The following is a 26,283-nucleotide window of genomic DNA, read 5'->3' as shown; positions in this document are numbered from 1 at the left end:
GCAGATCAAGATGAGCAGGTGACAGCAAAGGATGAAAGGTTTTTAGCTGGGGCAATCAGAATAAGATCCACTATTTGACTATTGATTCAAAACCCTAAAGTGTATTTTATATAATTGACTTTTTATTTCTATTCTTTGTATATTGTATTGTTGTTTTATTGCTATGGCAAATGGCTGATGCAAATAAAGATTCATTCATTCATTCATTTATTCATTCATTCATTCATTTTAAGAGTCATAGAATGCTGGTGATTTGTGCACTGACTGTGAGGGAAGTGAGAGGTTACTTTGGCTTGAAGGAATGCCACATAGGCCTCAGAGACAGAGAGAGCTTGGTGTTGCCCAGGGAGGGTCCAGGATGGAGAGGAAGGAGGCCTTGAAAGCTAGGGTATTTGAGCAGAGCAGCAAGCTGCAGAAAGGATAGTGGTTCTAATCAAAATATCCAGCAGATTCTTGGCCTTGCACACCAATTCTTTTTTATAAATTTAGCTGCTTCAATCCTACCCGCAGAGTGTAGCATGTAGGAGGAGGGACTCCTGCTTGGCCTCGTGGCATTTATACTGTGGGGTCCTGCAGGGTTCTATCTTATTTCCTATTTTATTTAATATCTAAACAAAACCAATAGGAGGTATCCATCACAGATTTGAAGGGTGGTGCCACCAACATGCAGATGAAACCAAGCTCTGTCTTCCCATCATATCTGAACCAAGGGACTTGGTGCAAGTGCTGGACCATTGCTCAGAGGTGGTAATGGGCTGAATGTAAACTCAGGCTGTATCCTGGTAAGAGGGGAAGGCTCTATAGACAAGCAGTTTCTAGGTCCAGGCTTGTCATGGATGGAGTTGTGTTCCCCATGATGGAAAAGGCACGAAGCTTATAGGGTACTCCTCAGTCCCAAGCTGTTGCTTGAGGCAAAGGTGATATTGGTGGCAAAGAGGGTCTCTGTCCACTTCTGACTAGTTCACTAGCTGTGCCCATTACTGGATTGGGACAGCTTGGCTTCATTGATCTGACAACCTCTCTTTGGGGCTGCTGCAATGCACTCTGCATGAAGACAGTCCTGAGGCTGCAGCCAGCAGGAGCACAAGAACCTACATTATCCTGAGTTAGACCATTGGGTCTACCTTGCTCCCTACTGTCAGCACTGACTGCTGGCGGCTCTCCGGAGTTTCAGGCAGGGGTTTCTCACAGCCCTACCTGGAGATGCTGGAGACTGAGCCTGGGACCTTCTGTTTGCAAAAGACATGCTCCTCTTTGCACATTTGGCCACCCTTTTCTAAGGCACTGCCCATCTCAATCACTATGATCTCCTCTGCCACACACCCCTGGTTTTGCCAACCAACCTTTTCAAAAACACAGAACAACAGTGAAGCCCAGCAGTTTAAAGAATGCAAATTCTGGGCCTGCAATTTACTTAACAGAAGAGAGGTGGGCAAGCTGAGATAGGACATAAAAAGAATGAGGTGAAGGAGACTTAGGCTGCAGGGAGCCTGGCCTCCACAGAAATGCCTGCCCAAGAGAATGAAGACGATGCTGAAGCAGTTACTCAACCTCACAGCTATTTATTATCAGCATCTGTGCTCTAAAAACTTGCTTGTCTGGCTCCATAAATGTTAAGAAGTTACATTTCTCAATATGTCATCTCGATCTCTATTCTGAGCACATCCAACAAAGTACCACTGGGGGGGGGGGTCCCTCAAAATTAGTCACTGCAAAGGTCAAGGAGGCCACTTGAACACAGCTATAACCTTTTCCTCACCACTGGGCTCGTTTTACGATCTGCTGGCAGGGGCTGTACTGCTCCCCCCCCCCTCTCTGAACTTTCCACAACTTATGGAGAAATCACCACATTTCATTTCAAAAACGCCATCTGTGATTCATAGGCCAATGGTCAAGTCCTGGTCATCTAGCACAGTCCCAGGGAGCACCCCCATATACATTGTTTTGCCTGCAGTTCCAGGCTTAAGCAGGCCAGAATCGACCTTCACTAAGTGGAAGTACCTTTTTTATTTTTTTACAAAAAATTAAAAATGTGGTGGAAGCATTTGCTTGTTTTCCTCTCCCCTCCCCATCGCTTTTCCCTTTTGTGTTATGCCTTTCAAGCCTGTAGCCCTGAGGGCAATGGCTGTGTCATAGTAAATTATATATAAAAAAGATCTATCTAGGGCAGTACTGACTACACTGACTGGCAATGATTCTCCAAAGTTTTAGGTAGTTGATATTCCTAGTCCTATCGGGAGATGCCAGAGATTGAACCTGGTGCCTTCTGCATGCCAAGCATGTAAATAAAGCCAGTAAGTAAAGCCAACACGCCATGCCTGTCCAAAGACCATCCCCAACCCTGAAAAATAACCAAAGGGGAAGGTGGCTGCTTGCAGCTCACAAATATTGCACCAAAGTATGAGATCATCTTAGCTCCAGTGCTGACATTCTTCCCCATCACAAGATCATATAGATATGGGCAAACATCTGCTGCTCTATAGGGCAGCTAGATCTTGTGGTTTTGAGTTGAAAGTTGGTTGAAACATGTTGACAGTAAAAGCAGTTCGACAGCAGGACCATTTAGCTAGAGGGGGTGATAGACTCTCCCCTCACTGGAGGTCCTCAAGTTGTAGCTGGATAAGCACAGCCTCTTGGGCATGGGTAGGCAAACTAAGGCCCAGGGGGCCGGATCTGGCCCAATCGCCTTCTAAATCCAGCCCGCGGAAGGTCCGGGAATCAGCGTGTTATTATGTGAGCAGAATGTGTGCTTTTATTGAAAATGCATCTCTGGGATATTTGTGGGGCAAAGAAATTTGTTCTTTTTTTCCAAAATATAGCCCGGCCTCCCCACAAGGTCTGAGGGACAGTGGACCGGCCCCCTGCTGAAAAAGTTTGCTGACCCCTGCTCTTGGGGATGCACTAGCTCTGGATTCCTTACATCACGCCAAAGGTTGGACTAGAGGACCTCCCAGAACCCTACCACCTCTACATCTTTGCAAGCACCTCCTACTCCGCCCCAGACACTTGGACACTTACTACCCACAGTTGTAGAAATGCTCCTTGCTCTGCTCACAAAAAATCCAGCAAAGTTTATTGTCAATACTACTAAACTTACCTTCCAGCTTGTACAAAATCCCTCTGCGGATCATGCTATTAACCACCATTTCACACTAGCTTTTAGATTAAGGGCAGGGAACATTTTTCAGCCCAGGGGCCACACTCCTGACTAAGCAACCTTTATGTCAGAGGTCAAAGGTGGACAGAGCAACAAATGTGAATTTCACCTTTGTACAGTATACCAGTTTCTCCATGCACTCCCCTCTATCCTCCATCCAGACAAGGAAGGGGCATGATCAGAGTTCAAGAAGACATTCCAGCAAGGCAAAAACACTCACACAGGGTGCAGAGCAGGCCCATGAGGGAGGTGCCCTAGGTAATATTTAGCCTCTAGGACAAAGCTCCCAATCCCTGTTTCAGATCTAGGATCTCTCTAGGGGGTAGATTGTCTCACTGACCCTCTTCTATCCAGAGGATCCTGCAGCTTCTCCTAGACAGAACCTTGGCACTAGAACATCACAGGCAGCCGGGAAGGTCTTGGAAAAGCCATTGATTTCTGCCATACTAAAACCTGGGGTGTGTGAAATTCCTCACAACTGCAGCTATTTTAGGGAGGGTTGCTACTGCTGCTGTTGTCGTCGTTATTAAAGGAATAATGATAATGGCTTGTCAGTTACAGAAACAGAAGCATGGTTCATTTTGCTAAGCCCAGAACAGAACACATGGACAAGGCAGGGCTGTGCAGAAGAAAAGCAAGGTGGACACACTACCCCTGAGCTGCAGCCCTTCCCCTAGCAATAAACTAAGGTTCTAGCCCTCATGGTGCTGAATAAAGAGATGGTTTAAATGAGAATACAGAGAGCTGCCTTCTGCCAAGTCAGACCCAATGATTCATCTAGTTACATACTGACTACACTAGCCAGCAACAGTTCTCCAGGGTTTTAGAAAGCAGCCATTCCAAGTCCTACCTGGAGTCCTTTTGCATGCAAAGCACAAGCCCTGCCTCTGAGCTGTGGTGCTTCCTCACATAAAATCACATAAAAAAGCAAAACATCTTTGACTTACCGGCGGACCAAGGTCTCCTTTCAGTCCAGGAAGCCCCATAACAAATGGAAAGAGAGTGGGCCCAATAGGGTCAAACAGCTGATACCCATCTGTGGCAGCCGGGGTTGCAAAATCAACATTCTGCACATTTGCTCTGAGGACAGGATAATGAGCTCCTTGAATTAGTTTGGCATCTGGGACAGTAGTGATGGTCAGATCTGGCGTCTTCAGTGCCAGCAGAGTCGTTTTCTTTGGTGCAGGGCTCTTGGTTACACTCCTGGGCTTGTGCTTCAGGGTCACGGGGTGGAGACTGCCAGGAGGATTCATTATCTTCTCCATCATTGGCTTTGTGGTGTTTGCTGCTGGAGACCTGATGGTTTGGCTTTGGCTGGTCATCTTTTTGGTCACTTTGCCGACTTCCTTCTTTTTTGTCCCTGCAGTGGGGCTTGTGGCTGAGTAGGGGAAGGCAGGTAAAACATTCTTCCTGGTGGGCAAACGAGATTTCTCTGAACCAAAACTGGAAGTGGCATGAGGCACCCTGAGGGCAATGGTGGTTGTCCGGAGACCAACTCTGGAGAGCCAATGGCTTTTCGTGGTGGCCTGGTGGAACACGTGGACTGGTACCTGTGCTTCAGTGTTGGGCAAGGCAGTAGAGGATGCCACGATGGTCTTGGTGGCTTTGATAGTCGGCTGCAGAGCTGGTAGCTTCAATGGCACAACAGTGGTGGTGGGTGCTGCCATCAACTTCCTGTTCCTCTGAGGAGGGGTGGACTTGAAGAGTGGTGATGGAGGAATCACAGTGGTCAGATTCTTCAAGCCCAGAAGAAGTTCCGTTTGCAAGGGAGTCATTTCAGAAGCTCTTGGGTCATTGGGAAGTAGCGGGACAAGAGGTGGAAGATTTGGCCGGTAGGTATCTGCATGCCTGCATTGCTTTTTCAGGTACTTACAGTAATTATGAGCTGCCTTGGCAGAAGGATAAATATCAAACTGGCAAAGGGCACCTTCAAACTGTACTGAGTGCTGGTTGAGCTTCCCTAAGAGGAATGACCCCTCTGGATCCAAAGCCTCATCCTTTTTATGGTGCAAGTCTGCATGCACACTTTGCTTCCCACAATAAGTAAACAGGGTCACCACCTGGCCTTGGATGTTGATGGCCAAATTGTGCCATTGTCCGTCATGGATGTTATAATCAAAATAAACAGAGCGTTTGTGACCTACGTAGACTATGACCTTCCCGGGGATGAACTGCACCCCTAGCTGCAGCTTTTTCTTTTTGCTCTTGACAGTGAATAAAAAAGCACTGTTGACTCGATGGGAGCACAAACTCAACACTAAAGCCAAGTCCGTGCCAAGCTTGGCAGGAATAACCCTGCTGACGGGCACCTCGATGCGTGCTCGCTGGGTGAAGATGACCCCTGACTTGAAGGGGATGAATCCCTGAGGAACAGAGCGTGATGAGGAGCCAGGCAGCCTCGGACCCACCAAGCCCAGTCTCTGAAGAATGTCCACATCTGGGGAAGAAGGAAAATGTGACCATGAAGAGGTCAGGATCAAGGCAAGCCTGAAAAACAATACTGGATAGCAGAAGTAGCAAAAATGATACTGATTCCAATGCAGACTCCTGCATTGCAGGGAGTTGGACTAGATGGCCCTCAGGGTCCCTTCTAACTCTATAATTCTGTGATTCTATACCAGCAGAGATGTTCTTTTTCTCCCTTCAGCCCTATCCATCATGGCCATTGAGCACAGAGTTGATCTAGATCAGGAATGGGAAACCAGTGGCCTTCCAGATGCCGTTGGACTCCAATGCCCACCAAACCACAAGAGCCTATGGTCAAAGATAATGGGAGTCATAGTCCAGCAACATGTGGAGGGCCATAGGTTCCCTACCCTTTGACCAGAGGAGCTCCAGGAGCCAATTCAGCATTTCCCGGGGCTTATTTAGCGTTTTGATTCTACGTTTACTTTCAAGCCGAGATGTGCTTCGGATTATCACTCAAGGATTGGTGCCTGATCTGTCCCACTCACCAGTTCTACATTGCTTAAGAAAGGGATGGGGGACTTTGGCCCCCAGATGTTGGACTCTAACTCCCATTAGCCTGCATGGCCAATGGTCAGGAATGTTGGGAGCCATGGTCTAGCAACATCAGAGGGATCCCCACTTCCCCACCCCAAGTTTAGATCTTTAAAGGTTGGAACCATTACTACAAATTATGTCCAGAAGCCAGTGCAAGTTGTACAATATTGCTGTCACGTGTTCCAGCTGCCTGGTCCCTGAGCTGCTGCATTTATACACAAGCTGAGATTTAAACTTGCGAAGTGAAAGTGAAAAACCCAAGGCTATTTTTAAGGCCTCTACCAAAACAGTCCAGGACATCCGGCCTCCTCCCCCTCCCCCTTCACAGTTACATATGACATTAAGTCCTCTGTAAAAAATCTGCAAACACAAATGAGAAGCCGCCAACTTCTGTTAGGCTGACATCTTGCCATCTCCTTGGGCCAGACGAGAAAGAGAAGAGCACAAATCCCTACAATGGGGGAAAACCTTGTAGTATGTTTTATAAAACAGCTGAGAGGCAATTAGACCCTTTTCCCCTATACTTCCTGCTCACAAAGGGACTAGCTGGCGGGGGAGGGGGCAGTTTGCAAGCTTCCTTTTTGCTTCCAGGAATAATACAGACTTCATAACACAGAAGACTGCAGATATATTCCAGAGCCAAGTGGAAGGAGCATGGAAATTGTCACTCCTCTGCTTAATGCTGGAGAGAATAGGACTGACAGCTGCCACCAATGTGATTTTTTTTTTTGAAAGGTGTGTCCTGGACAAGTGACTCTCTTCCCAAGAATACCATCCTGGAAGAGAACTCTGCCAACCTTTCTCTCTCTCAAAAAAATGGGTAATTGTGAGCATGGTGTTCCACTACACCAGGCAAGGGAAACTTGTGGCCCTCCAGATCATGCTTGACTTCAACTTTCATCATCCCTGGCTGGTTGGAACCGATGAGAGTTGGAGTCTGACAACATCTGAAGGCTGCATTGGTATATACCATGGAAGGGTTCTTGCCCATGTGTAACGCTTTGCTTTCTTCAACAGTTTGGAAACATCAGTTGGTCCACAATGAGGTGGCTGGAATTATTGCAGGAGCCTGATAGCAGGCGCATATAACTGTGATCCTGCTCCAACTGCCCCAGTTATCTATATGTTGGACTACGTCGTTGCTTGCTGGAAGTTGTGCCGCCCAAGCTTTTGGCTGCTGTTATTGGGGAGGGGCTGCTTTGTGGGCTTCATTTATAAAGTATTTTTTACCTCTGCTGATGCTCTGAAACACGGCCCAAGTCACTCGGAGACATTTTTGTATATCAAGTGACATAACCAGTCTGAACTGTTGCTTTTGTTGCTGCTGTTTTGCACACAGTAAGCCCGCAACTTATGCAGGGGCTACGTTCCAGGGATCGTGCCTAAAGCCCAAACTGTGTCCAGTCAAAACACATTGGGTTCATCAGCAGGTGAGATAGCCAAAGTCTTTTTTTCTGGAAGCTCGCTCCCTTTCTATTTATTTATTTGTTCATTCATTTGCTTGCTTGCGTGCTTGCTAAGCGCATAAAGCTGAATACGTACAAGTTCAATACGCATAGGTTGAGGCCTTACTTTACTAACAACGTCCTAGCTCCTGTCTTACTGTTGTCTAGGAACATAGGAAAATGCCTTCTCCTGAAGTGAGACCATTGATCCATCTAGCTTAGTAATGTCTGTACTGGCTGGCAGCGGCTCTCCAAGACAGGGTTCTCTCTCAGCCCCCCATAGAGATGCTGGGGCCTTCTGCATGCAAAGCAAATCCTCTGCCACTGAGTTACAGCCTTTCCCCCATACAGTGGAACCTCGTGTTACGTACCGCCCTCCTTATGAATACTTTGGGTTACGAGCTCCGCTAACCCGGAAGTAGATGCTCCCGGTTGCGAACTTTGCCCCAGGATGCGAGTGGAGGTCGCGCAATAGCGGCGCGGCAGCAGCAGGAAGCACCATTAGCGAAAACGCGCCTCATGTTAAGAACAGTTTCAGGTTACAAACGGACCTCCAGAACAAATTAAGTTCGTAACCGGAGGTACCACTGTATACATTCCCACTGCCTTCCTCCCTCAAATATAAATCATATCACAGACAAAACTACATCAACAGCCAGCAGTATTTCCCCACCCACATACTTCCATCTTCCTCACCTCACTTCCATATGAGAAAACGAAAAAGGAGAAGGAATCAGTTGTTTACTGGAAATCAAAAGCGCTAGCCTTGATCTGCAATGCACTGAACCAGCTTTGAGCAGCTTATAGCCCTCAGCCTAAATTTCCAACGCCCTCTGCAAGCAGGGGGCTGGTGGCATATAACTCCATATCCATCTAGCTAAGAATTATAAATTCACGTGCTGTTGTCCTTGGTCCTCCCCACCACTGGCATAACACAGAATGCAGCCCTCAAGAGAGAGAAGGTTGCCTACCAACACCCTAAACAATATTGGATCTGGTTAATCTAAAGCAGGCATGGCCAAACTTGGCCCTCCTGATGTTTTGGGACTACAATTCCCATCATCCCTGACCACTGGTCCTGTTAGCTAGGGATGATGGGAGTTGTAGTCCCAAAACATATGGAGGGCCAAGTTTGGCCATGCCTGTTCTAAGGAGAACACACACACACACACACACACACACACACACACACACACCTGCCTGAGCTTTGACATTGACTAAAGGGGCCCTGTCCACTGTAACTTTACCCTAGCTGTGAGTCAGGCACACACACTTCTTTGTGGTGGCTCCACAGCTCTAGAAAACTCACCAAGTTGAGATTCAGTCAGCTACCTTGTTGCTGCCTTTTAAATGGAAACTAAAACACTTATTTTTAAAAAATCAAATGGGCTTTCAGTGGTTGATTTTGGCTGTTTTCAAAAGATTAATTTAGATGGTTATATGTTTTGTTTTGTTCTTGCTTTCACTATGTATTTTGTGTTTTTATCTTGTATTTTTATGCTGTGAATTACCCTGACATCTATGGATGATGGGAGGTATACAAATTTAATCAACAACAACACAAAATGGCATCTATTGGAGGCGGGGGGTAGAAGTGGCTGAGCCAGAACAAACAGAAAAGGAGTAGAGGGAATATCTATGGAGACTTTTTGTGAGCATCATGTTGGTGACCCTTATTCCATCATGTTCCAGCCCCCATTTAGGTGTCTTCTAAGAACTGTGCTATTCAGTCCTTTGCAATGTAATGGTTTTACGGACATTTTTTTATTTCTCTTACTGTAATTTTGTATACTATATACTGATTTGCCATTTTTTTTAATGAAAATGTGACCATGAAATATGAAAATATACATATTTAAATAAGGTGGAGATGGTTACATGTGTGTCGCAGGGCCTACAGCCAGACTAGAAACATGTCAGCATTCCCTAGCTCCACTGGGAGTGGAGGAAACATTAGTGAGAACTCCAGTACAGTATATTAATATGGCCATCCCCCAAAAGAGAGAGGGAAGCAGCTAAATATTTCAGTCCTCCTTTTCTCAACGTTAGCATACAGCGCAGACTGAAAAATGTTTGCTTAAGTGATTTCGCCAGATGTTCATCTCTTACGTGAGGAAGTAATAAATCGGACAGGGAGGAGGGAGATTGCATTTTATAAAAAAGCTAGTACCACAGGTTCTGCTCCTCTCTCGCTTTTGCTTTATGTTTTGCAAAAATTGATAAACGGACTCAGCTTCAAGAAACTTTCTTATTTTCAGTCTCCACACCTTTTTTCCCCACTTTCCTGCATATTTTAAAGCACAATTTTGCCACTCATATTGCTCCTAAAGTCACGGCTATATCGCTATAAACTCTTCCAGGAGCAAAAGAGGGAGGCTAAGGAAAGTATCTGCCTGACATTACCAAAAAACAACAACAGCCCACACACTTTTGATACAAAAGATGCAGAACAAGACCACAAACAATAGATAGTTAGAGAATGCATCTGTGGGGGTTTACCTGGTCCCCTCCCCCTGCTAAGATGGGGCTTCAAATAATCATTGTGTTGTAGCCAATAGCACAAGTCAAGGATAGGGAATCTTGCGGGGGCACATGTGAGCCCAGAGGCAAAGGTGGGAGGAGGGACAAACATAAATTTTACCTTTGAACTTTTGATGTGGCCTGAGGAAAGAGGTTATGGCTAGTGAGGCCATGTGGCCTGAGGTGGCCTGAGCCATACTGAGATGCCTGAAGAGCCATATTTGGTCCCTGGGCTTGAGGTTCCCCCCAACCTAGAAAAGTTTGTGGTGCATGCTTAGTTATGGCATATGTGAGGTGTCCACAGTAGTTTCCTCAATTTGTAAATGTGCCCAGAGATCCAAACGGTTGGCAAACACAGTTAGAATGTCATCCTAGGATCCAGCAAGACTTGGAGTTGAAATCCCACCTCAAACCATGATACTCATTTGAACCAGTTACTTTGAGCATTCCAGAAAGGGCTGAATATTGTTACTAAGATATCACAAACACAGGGCTTTTGTTTAAAAACAACATCAACAGCAGCAGCAGCAACAACAACAACCCTGACTGGATTCTCCCTAGAAACGGATAATCCAAATTATATCAGGGCTGGCAGGATATGGGCTGACATTTCCATTAGGGCAACTGATTCCACAATACACCCCCTCACTCTAGCCCTAATTAACCTCACAGGGCTGTAGCAAGGTAATATTGTGGGGGCCGGTATAGGCTACCCTGTTTTACTTGGAGGAAGGCCTGGTCCAAATTGAACGAACAAATATTCTGAGTTCTCCCAGGTGGAGGAAATAGTCATGGAAGTCCAGCATCAGGATAGGATCCAGGCAATATCCACAGCTATGGTGACACTTGCCCAAAGATCCTGACCATGCCAGATGCCTGTGTCTCTCAACCACCACTTGAATTCCCCACACTGCCCCAGAGCAGTGCTAGGGCAGGAGTATCGTGAGAAATTAAAGTGGCAGTTTAGACCCAGCACCGCAGCCAAGCTCTGATCCTGGCGCTGCTGCCCACCAGTGTTGGATAAGGCCACCAAGGCCCATTTCTGTAAGAGAGGACCACACTGCAAGGGTGTCTACCTAAAAGCTGGAGACAGACCTGGTGGTGAGGCAGGGGGAGAGAAGAGACCTGAACGGCAAGACCCTTTCAAAGGCTTCAGCAACCTGTCAAGAGCCTTAAAACACAGGAAGGTCTTCCAATGCTCTCAAACTTTGCACAAATCCAAGGGAGACGGTTTTGCTATTAAAGGAGAGGGAAACGGGGTGAACTCACCAACCAACAGATGCATACCAACAAGGCAGCTGTGGCAATAGCACAGTGACTCCTTTTGGTTATCCTTAAAAGGGGGGACATCTCAGGAGTTCCTCCTGTCCTCAGATTTTATTTATTTGTTTACATTATCATGTAGATTTCTTACCCGTTCTTTGCCATAAGGTCTCAGGGCTAGTTACAAGAATGTAAAAAATACAGTATTAAAATCAATGAAAATTTAACATTAAAATAATGGTGTTGTTCCTAAGATTATATATGCTTATATAAAAGTGTGTGTCTGTGTTTTATGGAAAATCTCCCTGCCGCCAAACATCCCGTCCTCTGGATGGAAAGAAAAATAGACAAAGACCAAATAAATAAGCAAAGGGTGCAGTGTGTGTGTGTGTGTGTGTGTGTGTGTGTGTGTGTAATCAGAGGCCAGCATATGACGAAAGCTACACATTGAAAGTGCCAGACATACTTCTGTGAGGAGGGAATTTCACAGCTAAGGGGCTACCACAGAGAATGCCCTCTCCCACAATTTTGAAGATGGTGGAGCTACCAAGAGGGCCTTCTCTGACAATCTTTACATCCAAGAGGGTCTATAGGGATGGAGGCAGTATTTCAGATATTTGAGGCCCAAGTCTTTTAGGATTTGAAACACTCATAACCCCTGCGTTAAAGGGACTGCAACTGGTGGCCTCATTCTGGAGTACCCTGAATTGTGCCTAGAGGAAAGCAGGCCACCAGTTGCAGCTCTTTCAGCACATAAGTTATTCCTACCCTCCATTTCTCCAGTGAAAATAGGGATGTCCTGAAGAGGCTCCTCATGAGGCTGGAAGAACATTACCCGGCTGTGAGTCTGAAGGCTGCTCCCTGCAAGGCCCTTTCCACTTGGCCTGGGGGGCTGGGCCCAGACTCACCAGCCCCACTGAAGAGGCTCCTCATGAGGATGGAGGAACATCGCCCAGCTGTGGGGCATGGAGGCCCCTCCCTACAAGGCCTTTTCCATTTGGCCTAGAGGGCTGGGCCCAGTCTCACCAGCCCTATTATGTTAAATATGTATTCTGTAGTTGACCTCCTTTGTAATGTTCTATTTTGAAATCTTTAAGGTTTTAAACTACTATTTTAGTTTTCTATTATGTTGCTTTGACTGTATATACGGTACAGTGGTACCTCGGATTACAGACGCTTCAGGTTACAGGCGCTTCAGTTTACAGACTCCGCTAATCCAGAAATAGTACCTCAGGTTAAGAACTTTGCTTCAGGATGAGAACAGAAATTGTGCGGCGGTTGCACGGCGGCAGTGGGAGGCCCCATTAGCTAAAGTGGTACCTCAGGTTAAGAACAGTTTCAGATTAAGAATGGAACTCCATATCGAATTACATTCTTAACCCGAGGTACCACAGTATTTGACTTTTTTCAGATTGTTTTATTGATTTATTGATTTAATATGCTGTAACCACTTTGATATTTTTCTTAAAAATATAAAGTGGTATAGAAATTATATATACACAAATACACATATATACTGGGGTAACCCAGTAATATGTGTGGGGTATAAATAGTAAAGTATATAGTACAGTGGTACCTCGGTTTACAAACTTAATACATTCTGGAAGTCCGTTCTTAAATCAAAACTGTTCTTAAACTGAGGCGTGCTTTCCCTAATGAGGCCTGCCACCGCCGGTGCTCTTCCACCGTTCAGATTCTGTTCTTAGACCGAGGAAAAGTTCTCAAATCAGGACACTATTTCCAGTTTTGCAGAGTTTGTAAACCGAAGCATTCTTAAACCGGACTGTTCTTAAACTGAGGTACCACTGTATATGTATATAAAAACGTAATAAAACCACAGAGCCTAGGACTTGCCGATCAGAAGTTCGGTGGTTTGAATCCCCATGACGGGGTGAGCTCCCGTTGCTCGGTCCCAGCTCCTGCCAACCCAGCAGTTCAAAAGCACATCAAAGTGCAAGTAGATCAATAGGTACCGCTCCGGCGGGAAGGTAAACGGCGTTTCCGTGCGTTGCTCTGGTTCGCCAGAAGCGGCTCAGTCATGCTGGCCACATGACCTGGAAGCTGTACGCCAGCTCCCTCAGCCAATAAAGCAAGATGAGCGCCGCAACCCCAGAGTCGGTCACGACTGGGCCTAATGGTCAGGGGTCCCTTTACCTTTACCTTAAAACATTAAACAAAAAAACCTTCCCTATACAGAATTGCCTTCAGACAGCTTGGGGGTCTGGTAACCCTTCCAACATTTCTCCAATGAAAATAGGGACGTCCTTAGGAAAAGTGGGACATTCCAGGATCAAATCAGAAACCAGAATGGCTGCTCTGAATCAGGGACGTCCCTAGAAAATAGGGACACTTGGTGGGTCTGGGTTATATGAGTTCTTAGTGGGCTACCACCATGTATCAATTACCACTGTACTATTCTATCTACTCATCAATTACTGTTGTAATGGATTTCATGCAAGCACAGGCTTGTTGCTAAGTGACCACATCCAGCCAGACCTTGAGCTTATGAAACAGCCCTTAGAGACTTGTATTGCCTGTCATCAGCCCTTCAGCCACATGCCATTGAGTGTTACTCAGTGTACAAGACAGTATGTTGCACAAACTTGTAGGAGTCAGTCTTTATTCATCCCTTCCTTTCACAGCTGTTTAGTGCAGTGGTTAGGGTGACTGACACAAACCCAGGTTCACATCACTGCTCTAGTACAGTGGCCATGTGACCTTCTCTACGGAGGGGCAGCCTTTAGTTCTAAAGTATCCTCTCTTTGAAGGGTGGTCTGGTTTCAAAATAAAGTACCCTAACAAAGGAAAACAGGAGGGCTTTGAAACTGCCCATCCATTGTGGACAACACTTGAAGAGCAGACTGAGCAAGCAAACAGGTCGCCTTGGTCACAGCCTTCTCCTACAAGGTGAGATGAATCAGCATATGCAAATTTTATGTAAATCTGAGTCCTCTAAGTTAAATAAAGTCTGGTGTAAAGACAAAGGACTGTAAGAAGGGAAAGAAAGAGGGACTGTCCATGATGTGTCACTATTGCATTTCTATTTAAAAGATAGCAATAATTTATTCATTTGCATCTGTACATCAACTTATGCACATTTTATGCAAATATGAGCCCCCTTCTTTTATGACCTATAGGTGATCACCCTACCACCCAGCCATGAAACTCACTAGGTGACCTCAGCAGCCAATCAGTTTTGATTTTCCTCTACCCATCTGCCAGTCTCACACCTGACTGGCCCAGTGGATGGGACAGGTTGCTCAGGTCCCCAGCCTAAACCCCACACCCTCTGACATATCTTCATAGGCTTTATTTCCCCACCCAGGAATATATATATAGTGGTACCTCGGGTTACAGACGCTTCAGGTTACAGACTCCGCTAACCCAGAAATAGTACCTCGGGTTAAGAATGTTGCTTCAGGATGAGAACAGAAATCGTGTGGCAGCAGCGGGAGGCCCCATTAGCTAAAGTGGTGTCTCAGGTTAAGAACAGTTTCAGGTTAAGAACGGACCTCCAAAACGAATTAAGTTCTTAACCCGAGGTACCATTATATATATAGAAGTTTGATTGTTAAGTGTCAGTGCAGTGTGATAGTATTTTATTAAAAAGAACTAGGCCGACAAATGACCTTCTGGAAGGCAGCACAGCCAACTATTCTCCGGCACAATGTCCCCAAGGGAATTGCCAGCAACAGATGAAACTCATTATAATATTGCTGGGCTGTCAGCCGAATGGAAAGCTCTGTGTGCCATCATCGTAAAGCAAAAGGGGAGACTAACAAGCAGAGAGAACACAGCATAGTAAAGCATGTTCTCTGAGGTCGAGCCATGCCATATGGCAATAGTGACCAACAGCTGGCCTACAGGCCAGGGCCAGCCCCCACCCTAACAATTTTTTGCTGATTCCCTATGTGTCTGGCCACATTCACACCACACATTTAAAGCGCTATGGTGCCCTTTAAAACAGTTGTGGCCAAAGAATGCTGGGAGCTGTAGAGTTTCAGGGTGCTGTAAGAAGGACTACCATTCCCCTCACCATTTCCATAGTTGCTCATGAAGAGGGACTGGTTATTAAACGACTCAGGGAAATGTAATTGTACAAGGGGTTTCGTAAGAATTCACAGCACCCTTAGCAAACTACAGCTCCCAGAATTATTTGGTGGGAAGCCATGGCTGTTTAGAACAGTATCCCAGTGCTTTAAATGCATGGGGTGAATATGACCTCTGTTTCCCCAGATAAGGAACTTAAGACCACAAAAAGAGTCCTGCTGGATCAGGCCAAAGCCCATCTACTCCACCACCCTGTTCTTACAGGGGCGAACCAGACACTGCAGTGGAAAGCTCTCCAGCAGAACCTCAGTGCAATATTGCTGTATCTGCTAGTGATTCCCAGCAACTAGGATTAGGAGGCATGCTGCCTCAGGAAGTATCACTAGAGCACTGCCATTGTGGCTAGCAGCCACTGGCAGCAGGAGCAGCGCTTGGGGGAGTGAGGAGACCCTCACACTGCCATTATAAATTGTAATCTGGTCAAAGGAGATTAGCAGGCCTGATGGGTGTCCTGCTAGATCTCTGTAGGCCCTTTGGTGCCCACAGACTGGAATCCCCAACACTTCAGCAATCCAGCCTGGCCGTTATTGAGGCACAGATAACTGTGTCCATATACTCTCCCTAAGAAGATAAGCAGAACCCTGCAGGATCAAGCCAACCACCTTCATATGCTGAGAGTCTGCATCTGTATATGAAATCGCATTGCTCTTACACATGGAATTATTTTAAACTGTTTTATATATGGAACTGATTTTTCTTATGTAATAATTGCAATTGCTTATTTGTTTTATAATTGCATGTTTTATTGTTGTAATCTGTTCTGGGGTCTTAGGGTGAAGGGTGGGTAATAACTCAAATTAATAATAAATAAATAGCCTGGCATCCTGCAATCACAGTGGCCAACAAGGTGCCCATTAAGGGAACCCCGCAAGCAGCACCTGAGTGCAACAGCAGCTCTCCCCACTTGTGATTCCCAGCATCTGGCATTTAGAGGCACTTACTGCCTCTTACATGGGACGCGAGTGGCGCTGTGGTCTAAACCACAGAGCATAGGGCTTGCCAATCGGAAGGTTGGAGATTCAAATCCCCGTGACGGAGTGAGCTCCCATTGCTCGGTCCCTGCTCCCTAGCAGTTCGAAAGCACAACAAAGTGCAAGTAGATAAATAGGTACCACTCCAGTGGGAAGATAAACGGTGTTTCTGTGTGCTGCTCTGGTTCACCAGAAGCGGCTTAGTCATGCTGGCCACATGACCCAGAAGCTGTACGCCGGCTCCCTCAGCCAATAAAGCGAGATGAGAGCCGCAACCCCAGAGTCGGCCACAACTGGACCTAATGGTCAGGGGTCCCTTTACCTTACAGCGGAGGGACAGCAGCTTGAAAGGAAGCTGTTGCTTCAGCAACGAAGCAGCTCAGCCGGGAATTTTACAAAGGAACTGGAGGGTCCCACCCCTTCCTGGCTCACAGGCCCTGATATGGGCAGGTGCTTCCATGCATTTCCTCTTCCTCCTGAATAGCCTCGCATGCAGCTAGCCAGGCACTTTGGAAGTGGCTCTGATGCTCCTGTGTGGCTCACTGTTTCCTCTGCTCCTGTGCCCTTGAGAGACACAAGATGGGCAGAAACTGAGGCAGCTGGTTGTTGGGTTGTGGGGAGGGGAATGCCAGTCATGGAGCAGGGAAACTCAATTCAATGTGGAGACCTGCCGGAGACAGTGAAGAATAGTTCCTTTGGGCAACTGGTACACTGCCCAACCAACCTGTCTGCCCTCAGCTAGACCCTACTTGCCAGACTTCTTACCTACAACCAGTCCAAGAGGCAGCCCTGCATTTCAGCTTCCTCTCTCTTAGCCTTGGAGAACTCAGCAGGGAGGATAGGAGCAAAACTAGAATTAGTTGGCTCTGCCTGTCATTGTCTCTGGCTCCACCTACTTTTGGGCCTTCTTTGCCTTCCTCCATGCTAGTCCCAATGGCAAAGAGCCACCACTGACTGGCAAGTCTAGCTCCCCTTGAGGAGACCTGGGGTTTGAAATCTGGGCTGGGGCTGAATCTTGACACCCCCTAACATTTTGGAAGTAGAACATGTGGCAGCAGCAGAAACAAGAAGACCTACTAGCCTCATATTCAGCCTGCAGCCACTTTGAATGGGAGAAAACCCATTCTCTCTTGTAGCAGAAAGAGTGCATTTTTCCTACTTCTTCCCTCCATAACTCAGCAAACCCATTCCATATGGCATATGGAATGTGTTTGCTGAATTATAAACCCTCTTCAGTGAAGGCAGGGAAAGAGGAGGAAATGGTTCTGAAGGACAAGCAAAGAGGCCAAGCAATGACCTGCATTAATGGGAAGATGAGAAGGACCTATACACCATCTACTTCGCAGAGTGAGGCAGAAGAAAGAATGTCTGGATCTCCTGGGAGATCACAGCATGATTTGCAGTAGATTGGTCAGTTTCCAGTGTCCAATTGCTTAACTATGACAGCAACAAAATGACTCCTTTTTTCAATTATGTTGACAAAATGAATAGGGGAACCAGGAGTGGAGGACTATGAGGTCTGTTCAAAACTGCCACTGAAAACATATTTCTGTGCTTAAAGTTGCTTAATTCTAACTTCAGTATACATTTTTTGCATCAGGTTTAATTTGATGGATCTTGATATTCTAGCACAAATGAAACAAGACAGATTCTGCAAGCATAAAGTTTGCTCACACCTGAGTTCTAGTTCAAACTTCAGGAGTGATGGATAAGCAAGGATAGATGGATGCTTGAGGTTTGCAGCCATTGGAGACCATCACTCATTAGTATTTTAGAGCCCAATGCTGCCATTCTAACCCCACTTATCCGGGAATAAGGCCCACTCAATTCAGCAGGCCTTCACCTCTGAGCAGTGTTAATGATAATGATAATAGATATGGGATGCACCAATAAGAACATTAAGTGCAAGTCAGGACCATCAATTCAAGTACAACCACCTGTAAACAATGCAGAACCAGCAACAGGCAGGAAGGCCATCATTCAGTGGCAGAGCATGTGCTTTGCATGCAGAAACTCCCATGTTCAATCCCTGGCATCTACAAGTAGAATAGGGGGAGTCCCAGGTCTGAAACCCTGGAGAGCCACTGCCAGTCAGTGTAGACAATACTGAGCTAGATAGACCAATGGTCTGAAAAGACACAAGGCAGCATCCTAACACCACCAGCCTTCACCTACTTGATGTGTTGTCAACTAAGTTATGGTTCAATCAAAGATGAGTTGTCCCAGCTGCACATTACTATCAGATTCTTTTTCGCAGGGGAAGAGTCCAAGAAGACCTTGCAGGTGCAAGCTGAGCTTGTATACATATGCAGCAGACTTTCTCCATTTCTAACCACCGAGCATCCCAACCCTACTGAACATAATTATCTGGCAGGGGGAGAGTGGGTAACTTTCACCTCTAGTGTATATCTGGGGAAAGCCATGCACAGTATTAGTATAATAGCACACTATGCCTTTTCCAACTTAACCCACCCCATAAGTAGGGTGGCCATACAGGCTACTTTAGAGGATGGTCCTCTATTTGAAGGCATCCTCTGTTCGAAGGACTCACCAGCCTAAGCTGGTAAAGAATCATCAGAAGTAGCAGCAATGGCCACAAAGTTCCCCAGCAACCGTGGCATCTGGGCAGCAGACTGAGGTGGCACTGGGGTCACCTGGACACAGCCTCTCCCACTAGGGTACAACACATTGCATATCTATTTAAATGGCAATTATTTCTAAATTTACTGATGAATACAGGGTTGTATCCAACTAAGTAGAGCCACTGAAATTAATGAACCTAAGTTAGACATGCATGTTAATTTCAACAAGTCTACCCTGAGTAGATCTAACACTGGATACAACCTATACTTGTTAGAAGTTACAAATTTTGTTCAAATTTTTGTCCTCTTCCATCTTCTTTTCCCCCTAATACACAAGCCACTACTCCAACCATTACCATGTATCAAGGCACTGCACATTGCTGGACATCTTTAACCCTATTCATGTGAGAGAAAAGCATGGTTCTGCTTTAGCTGCTGCCCCGAGCATCATATGTTTCTCTCTCACAGTGACGTGTTGGCTGCAGTTGAGTGTGAAGAAAACTTAATATCTGAGCTTTGGCTCACAAGTAGGAGCTCCATGCAACTGGAAAACCTGGTTGTGTGTCCTGATATTGCTATCCCCCCGACTCAAAAACAGCAGCTCACATGCTGGATTTTGTTCTTCTAAAACATGGATGTGGGCAAAGCAGATGCACTCGGGGAGGGCTGAAAGGGTGGCCCTGCTCCTCTCCCTGTACACTCATTCCCCTACACAGGAGTAGCAGGTGTTCTGTGGCACACAGAAGCACAACCAGGTAGGAATTCCTTGTTAAACCAGGGGTCGCTAAAATGGTGCCTGTGAAAGCTGTGGTACCCTTGGTGATGAGGTTGTTTAGGTGGCCATGTTTTTTCCTCTTGAAAAGTACATAGAGCTGAAGGAGGAAGTTGGAAGAGTGGCGCTCTTTCCCACTTCCCCTTTCAGCTCTATGTACTTCTCAAGGCGCAGATCAGAGGACAGAGGGTGCCCACCCCTGCTTTTATGTTTTCTACCTTGCCTTGACTGCTTCAAGCAGAAAAGCAATCAATGGTTTGCTACCCAAGTGGGTGGGAAAGGACTCTCAAAATTGAAATTTACCTTCAGGACCTCCCTGTGTGAATCCTAGGAAACAGGTGAAATAGAAAACGGTCCAGAGAAAAGGGAATCCCCTAAAAAGGAAGAAAACACAAAAATTACTTCAGTTTCAAAATATCTTCAGCAACAGGTCACCAGCTAAAGAAAAGGAGAATAAGGTTAGCAAGCAGAGCCTGTAACAAAAAAGGCAATAAATTAACCAGGGTTCTACTGGCACACAGTGATCCACAACCTTCCCATAGGAGCACATTGGCTGGTTTACATTGGTTCTAGGCAGCCAGCAGCATTTGAGCCTGAAACATGAAGGAGAGTCACAACATCACAGGAAAAGTGTGAGAGGGAGGGGAGAGAACCTGCTTCCAGGAAAAGACTGGCAACACCCCCCTCCTCTCCCCATTTCCATGGAAAAAGCAAGCCCAGCTTTCAGTTATCAGGCCTGTAACTGACAGGGGCAAACTTTCAAAATTGGGTTCTCCTTGTTTCTATTTTTCCTTTTATTAGGTTTGTTGAGCGCACAGCTCTTCAGGTGTAGACCACTGGCCATGCTGAAGGGGCTACCAGTCACATCAGGCAGGCCACAGGTTCCTTGTCTTATAAGAAATGCTTGCTTCCCAGCTACTGGGAAGGTGGGGGCTGGATGCAGCCAGCAGGCTAAGTTCTTCTCTTTTACACACACACACCCCATGCCAAGTGACTTGCTGGTTGTTGGTGCTTACAAGCCTTTTGGCCCACTGTTTTGGCTTGTATATGACACCAGATGCAGGACAGGTTGAGCCCAAATAAGTCCATGCGCATACTTGGTCTCTCTTCTCCCTCCCATTGATAAATCTTAGGCTTCCCTTTTCCAGCTCAGTCCCTTTCCACTTCTCTCTTCCCCCTGAAAGCTGCAATCATCCACCTCTCTGATTCAGCTCTAAAGCCAGGCAGGGTTTCTCCTGCAAAACGCAAACGCCTAGCTCCTGGGGGAGAAAACCCAACTGAGATGGCAGGCAGGTATACCTGGGCAAAAAGGAGGAGCTGTTCTGAGGCTTTCAGACATGCTGAAGCAAAGTCTGGGCAAAACAGAAATGTTTCTCTCGCTCTCTCTCTTCCCCACCACCACTACTTTTCTGCAGAGTCAGTCATAGGCAGACTCACACAATCTGCCAAATATGCATCTAAAAATTAGCTTGTGCTGAGGACGTAACCAGAGCATGCAGATATCGGAAGCTGTGTTACACCAGGCCAGGCTGTCATCTAATCTGACTAGCAGCAGCTCTCCAAGGTCTCAGGCAGAAGTTGCTTCCTGTCAGTTAGTGCTACCTGATCTCTTTTAACTAGCAGCACTCTCTCAATAAGAGGTACTTCACTTGCACACTCCCTTAGAAGAGAAGGCCCACAGCTCAGGAGCAGAGCACCTGCTTTGCATGCAGAAGAGGCCAGGTTCAGTCCCGAACCTGAAGAGTCGCTGTTGGTCAGGGTAGTTGACACTGACCTCAATAGACCAATGGTTTGCTTAGTAGAAGGCAGCTTCCTTAGCTCTTAATTAATTCAAAACAGGGGGCTGGAATGCTTTATGCTTAGGGGTAGTGCAACAGTTCAGTATTATCTGAGTGGCAGAGCACCTACATTGCATGTAGAAGGTGCCAGGTTCAATCCCTGGCACCTCCAGAGGGGAAATCCCTGACTGAGAAGACTCTTGGCAGCTGCTGAGGTCTGTAGACAGTGCTGAGCTAAATGCACTCATTGTCTGACTTGGTGTAAGACAGTGTTCTATGTTCCAGTTTCTGCTGAGCATACGATTGAGCCATCCTGCAATAGTTTGCTGCAGCCCTTTTCAACCTGGTGCCGTCAAGATGTTGGACTGCAACTCCCGTGAAATCTGTCCAGAATGGCCAGTTCTCAGGTGTGATGGGAACTGGAGTCCAAAAGACCTTAAGGGTGCTGGTGAAGCCTGGACAACTGTGGCCAATAGCTCCTCAATGAGGAGGGTCTCATAACTGGAGGCTGAACTTTGGACCTTCCACCTGCAAAGCAAATACTCCAGCACTGAGTTTTGCTCCACCGCATCTAGCATTGCCCCCTGACTCTGACTGGCAGCAGCTCTCTAGCATCTCAGGCCAAGTTTTTTCCCGCCAGAGGCTGAACATGGGACAGTGATACCTTCTGCATGCAAAGCATGCGCTTTGCCGCTAAGCTATGGATACTCCTAATGAACAACAGGAAGTTATACTAAGTTTGACCATTGGTTCAACCAACTCAGTACTGTCTATACTGACTGGGAGCAGCTCTGCAGCAGACACTGCCAGTCCCACCTGAAGATGTTGGAGACTCAACCTGGGACCTTCTGCATGCAAAGCATATGTCTCCAGGAAGCATGACACATTTTGGGGAAGGGAGGTTATAGATTCTGAAAGCAAGAGGTGTTCTTGCACATCTAATACTTCCCCTCCGCAGCACTTCTGCATCACAGGCCCAGGATCCATGCTTAGGATTGCTGCCTTGGTGACTGTGAGGTTTAACGCTTTGCTACCTGTGCCTGCCCTCACCTCCTGATGGGAGATGAAGGTACATGAACACAACCTTATGATGCAGAAAACTATTATTAGTTACTGGGTTTTTGCCAATGATGAGCAACTCAAAGGAAGAGGGCACAATCCCTGTATCACATTCTCACATACACAAAAGTCATCTTAATAATTCGGGAATCCTTCCTTCCTTCATCTCATCTCAGTGAGCTAAGAAAGGTCTTTTAAATAAGTTCACTGCTCGCCCGCCCATTCCAGGTTCTTACATCTCCCTCTTTCCACCTCCACCAGAGTAGATGATATAACATACACACACACATACACCTTCCATCAACCTTTTCCAGACCTTTGCATTTCAATCTTCTGACAGTCCTGCCTGGGAGCAGTTGGTTTTTTTTTAAAAAAAAATCACTCATTTTTGCCCTTAGCCAAAGCAGATTTCCTCCAAAGTACACTAAAACTACATACCCTTACATGTCAACACACACACCCCTCCCATGGCCAGATATCACACCTCTCTGCCTTTTCCTTGGTCAGGGATACAGTTAGGTCATTTGAGGCTCTCAGATGTTTGATGGTCTGTCCCATTAAGATGGAAATGTGCTTTGCTTCAAATGGCATTATGGGGGGGAACCCACCATTGGAGGGCAATGCATATTGGTTTGTTTACTTCAGGATTGTTCATTCTGCCAGGCAGGAGACCAGACCTGTGCCTATACTGATGGTACCACTCTCCTTGATCAGATAGAGAGAGAGAGAGAGAGAGAGAGAGAGGGAGGGAGGTCTCCTCATCCTCAGACCTTGCATCTCTGATCAGAACTACAGTTAGGAAATTTTATACTCTAGACCTGATGAACTTACAGCTCTTCCAGCCTGCTTTATTTTTCCCTTCACTTGCTGCAGATTGTCTTATGGGAAGAGTGGGTCTTTGGGGTCTTCAGGGGCAAAGAACAAGCTGCAAGTTCCCTAAGCATAAGCAAGGCTGGCTTATCACATCTAATGCACACCACCATCTAAAGGCGGTTGGGTGGGCTGCTCAGTCTACAGTCTCTACTTTTTAAAGTGGGGTTTCCTTTAAGTCCCAGCCTGTACCTGAAATTAATTTGAAATTTATATGATTTATATATACATATTGTATATATGTGTGCGTGCAAGTGCATATATGTATATAATTATGTACGTGTGTGTTGTGTTTGTCATATTATAATAGTGTGTGTGTGTTTTAATCATTTGGTGATGTTTAATGGGAAGCAATTCATAATTGAAATGAAGTGACACAGGAACATAAGAAGCTGCCTCATACTGAGTCAGACCATTGGTCCGTATAGCTCAGTGTTGCCAACACTGTTTGGCAGCAGCTGCCCTCGGTTCTGGGCAGGGGACATTCCCAGCCATACCTGGAGAGGCCATACCTGAAACCCTCGGCAATGCAGAGGAGATGCTCTTCCCATAAATCCCTCCCCATGAACATGAATAGATTCCAGACCTCATGGTTCTGAATAAAGGGCTGAATTAAAGAGGAACAATATAGGGTGCTGCCTAACACCAAATCAGACCATTGGTCTGTTAAGGTCAGCCCTACCTAAACTGGCTGAAAAGGCAGGGAGGGTTTTTCCCCAGCTCTACCCAGAAAAGCTGGGGATGATGCTCTATCACTGTGCCACCCCTCTTCCCCTATGAAGTCATGAGACTCAACAGTGTGTTGCAGCAGTAAAAAAAGGTGAATGTTATTTTAGGCTGCATCAACTAAAGTATTTTAGTGTCCAGATCAAGGGAAGTAATAATCATGCTCTCTTCTACCTTGGTCAGACCACACCTGGAGTACTGTGTCCATTTCTGGGCACCACAGTTTAAGAAAGATATTGACAAACTGGAACGTGTGCAGAGGAGGGCAACCAAGATGATCAAGAGTCTGGAAACCAAGCCTTATGAGGAACAGTTGATGGTACTGGGTATGTTTAGCCTGGTAAAGAGGAGATATGATACCATCTTTAAATACTTGAAGGCCTATCACATGGTAGATAGAGCAAGCTTGTTTTCTCCTGCTCAGAACGGCAGGTCCCAAACCAATTACTTCAACTTTCAAGAAAGGAGACTAAACATCAGGAAGAACTTTTTGATGGGAGGAGCAGTCCCACAGTGGAAAGTGGTAGACTCTCCTTCCTTGGAGGTTTCTAAGCAGAGGTTGGATGGCCATCTGTCATGGATGCTTTAGCTGAGGTTCCTGCTTTTGCAGGGGGTTGGACTAGATGACCCAGGGGGGTCCCTTCCAACTCTGCAATTCTAAGATTCTGCTAAATCAAATAAATAAAATTATCTAACTACACAACTGGGAAAGGTACAATCCTCCATTTACTTTTTCTTTTTTTTTAAGGTGGTTTAAGAACCAGCCTCGCTGCGTTTGGGGTGCAAATTCTACTGCAGGGGGGGCGGGAGGGGGGCGACACACACACAGCAGAAGCACTCGTGCCCCTACCATTCTCACCTCCAGTCTTTCTACTCACCCCCTGCTCGCTGCTGCTGCTGCGGCCGCCGCTGCTTTGAGTTTGGAGAGCGGTGCTAATTCCAGCTTCATCACGTTTTAGTGCATTGTTTCGCTGCGATCCCTCAGAAAGCTGCCTTGGGGGCGCATCCTTTTCCCCTCGAACCCCCCGCCTGCCTGCCTGCCTGCCCGCCCTCCTCCCACCCTCCCTCCCTCGGACGGGGCTCTTCAGCTCCGCAGCCCCAGAGATCCCCCTTCGCCTCGCTCCCGTTGCGCTCGCGCTCTTCGCTGCAGTCCCTTGGTCGCTGGCGGAGGAGCAGGACTTTTAAATCCCATTTAAGTCTCCGATCGCGGGTGCCTTGGGGAAAAAGGAGGGGAGGAAGGAGAGACGAAACGGCACATTGGGAAGCGAAGCGCCCGCATGATCGCCGGACGCGGGTGTCGCCGCCGCCGCTGCAGCCTTAGAATGGGATCCCGACACGCGTCTCCTTTCTCTCCCTCGCACCCACCCTCTTTAAAAAAAGAAAGAAATCTCAGTTGTGGGGGGGATACGATCCCCCCTCTTTCTTTCCTTCCCCACCTCTAGGCACAGGGACTTTGCTCAGCTATTGCCTGGTGGCAGTAGAGCAGGCGCGCACGAGTGGAGACGCTTTCTGCTTTTGCAGATGCAGATACCGGTGTTCTTCCGCCACAAGGAACTCGCCTCTGGACTTTGGAAAGAGGAAAAAGGAAGATTTGGAGCAGCGAGGGAAAAAAGGGTTTGGGGTGGGTTTTTGGAGTTAAAAAACAAACCAAACCAAAAGCAGCTCCGTGCAGCAGCCGCTCTTTTCTGCCCTCTAGTGTTGACACGGGGGGAGAGCGCTTGGGAAAGTTACAAATCGAAGGAAGGATTTAAATTATATATGTATATATAGGTACATAACATATAGAATCGTTCCATGGTTGTAGATATAAACGCTGCCTCAATTTTTTTTGCAAATTGCAAATACGTATGTTGCAAAAAAAGGAGGGAGGGTACCTCTGGAGCACTTTTAAATCTTGACAGGTTTTGGAAAAACGGGGCAACTGAGCATGGAGCCTGCTACATTTACTTGAGCACCATATTAACACACTTTGCTGCTACAGACTAACACAGCTACCCCCTCTAAAAGTACCAATTCATTTAACCCAA

At 46.6% G+C, this 26,283-nt stretch overlaps 1 protein-coding gene across 1 annotated transcript in view; it reads right to left on the bottom strand.

Annotated features, from left to right (window-relative positions):
• Positions 1-25,831, bottom strand: part of COL27A1 (collagen type XXVII alpha 1 chain) — a 242,848-nt gene extending 217,017 nt beyond the window's left edge. Inside the window, exons 1-3 of the mRNA XM_083424399.1 lie at positions 25,135-25,831; positions 20,127-20,197; positions 4,105-5,594 (exon numbers count right to left, since the gene is read on the bottom strand). Coding sequence (XP_083280525.1) covers positions 4,105-5,594; positions 20,127-20,197; positions 25,135-25,205 — 1,632 coding nt within the window. The 5' untranslated portion in view covers positions 25,206-25,831. The remainder of the gene's footprint in view (positions 1-4,104; positions 5,595-20,126; positions 20,198-25,134) is intronic.
• Positions 25,832-26,283: the final 452 nt, after the last annotated feature.

The sequence above is a fragment of the Podarcis tiliguerta genome, assembly GCF_965153285.1.
Source record: "Podarcis tiliguerta genome assembly, chromosome: Z".
NCBI lineage: Eukaryota > Metazoa > Chordata > Lepidosauria > Squamata > Lacertidae > Podarcis > Podarcis tiliguerta.
The sequence above is the reverse complement of the archived record's forward strand: the minus strand, read 5'-3'. Positions and strand labels throughout refer to the sequence as shown.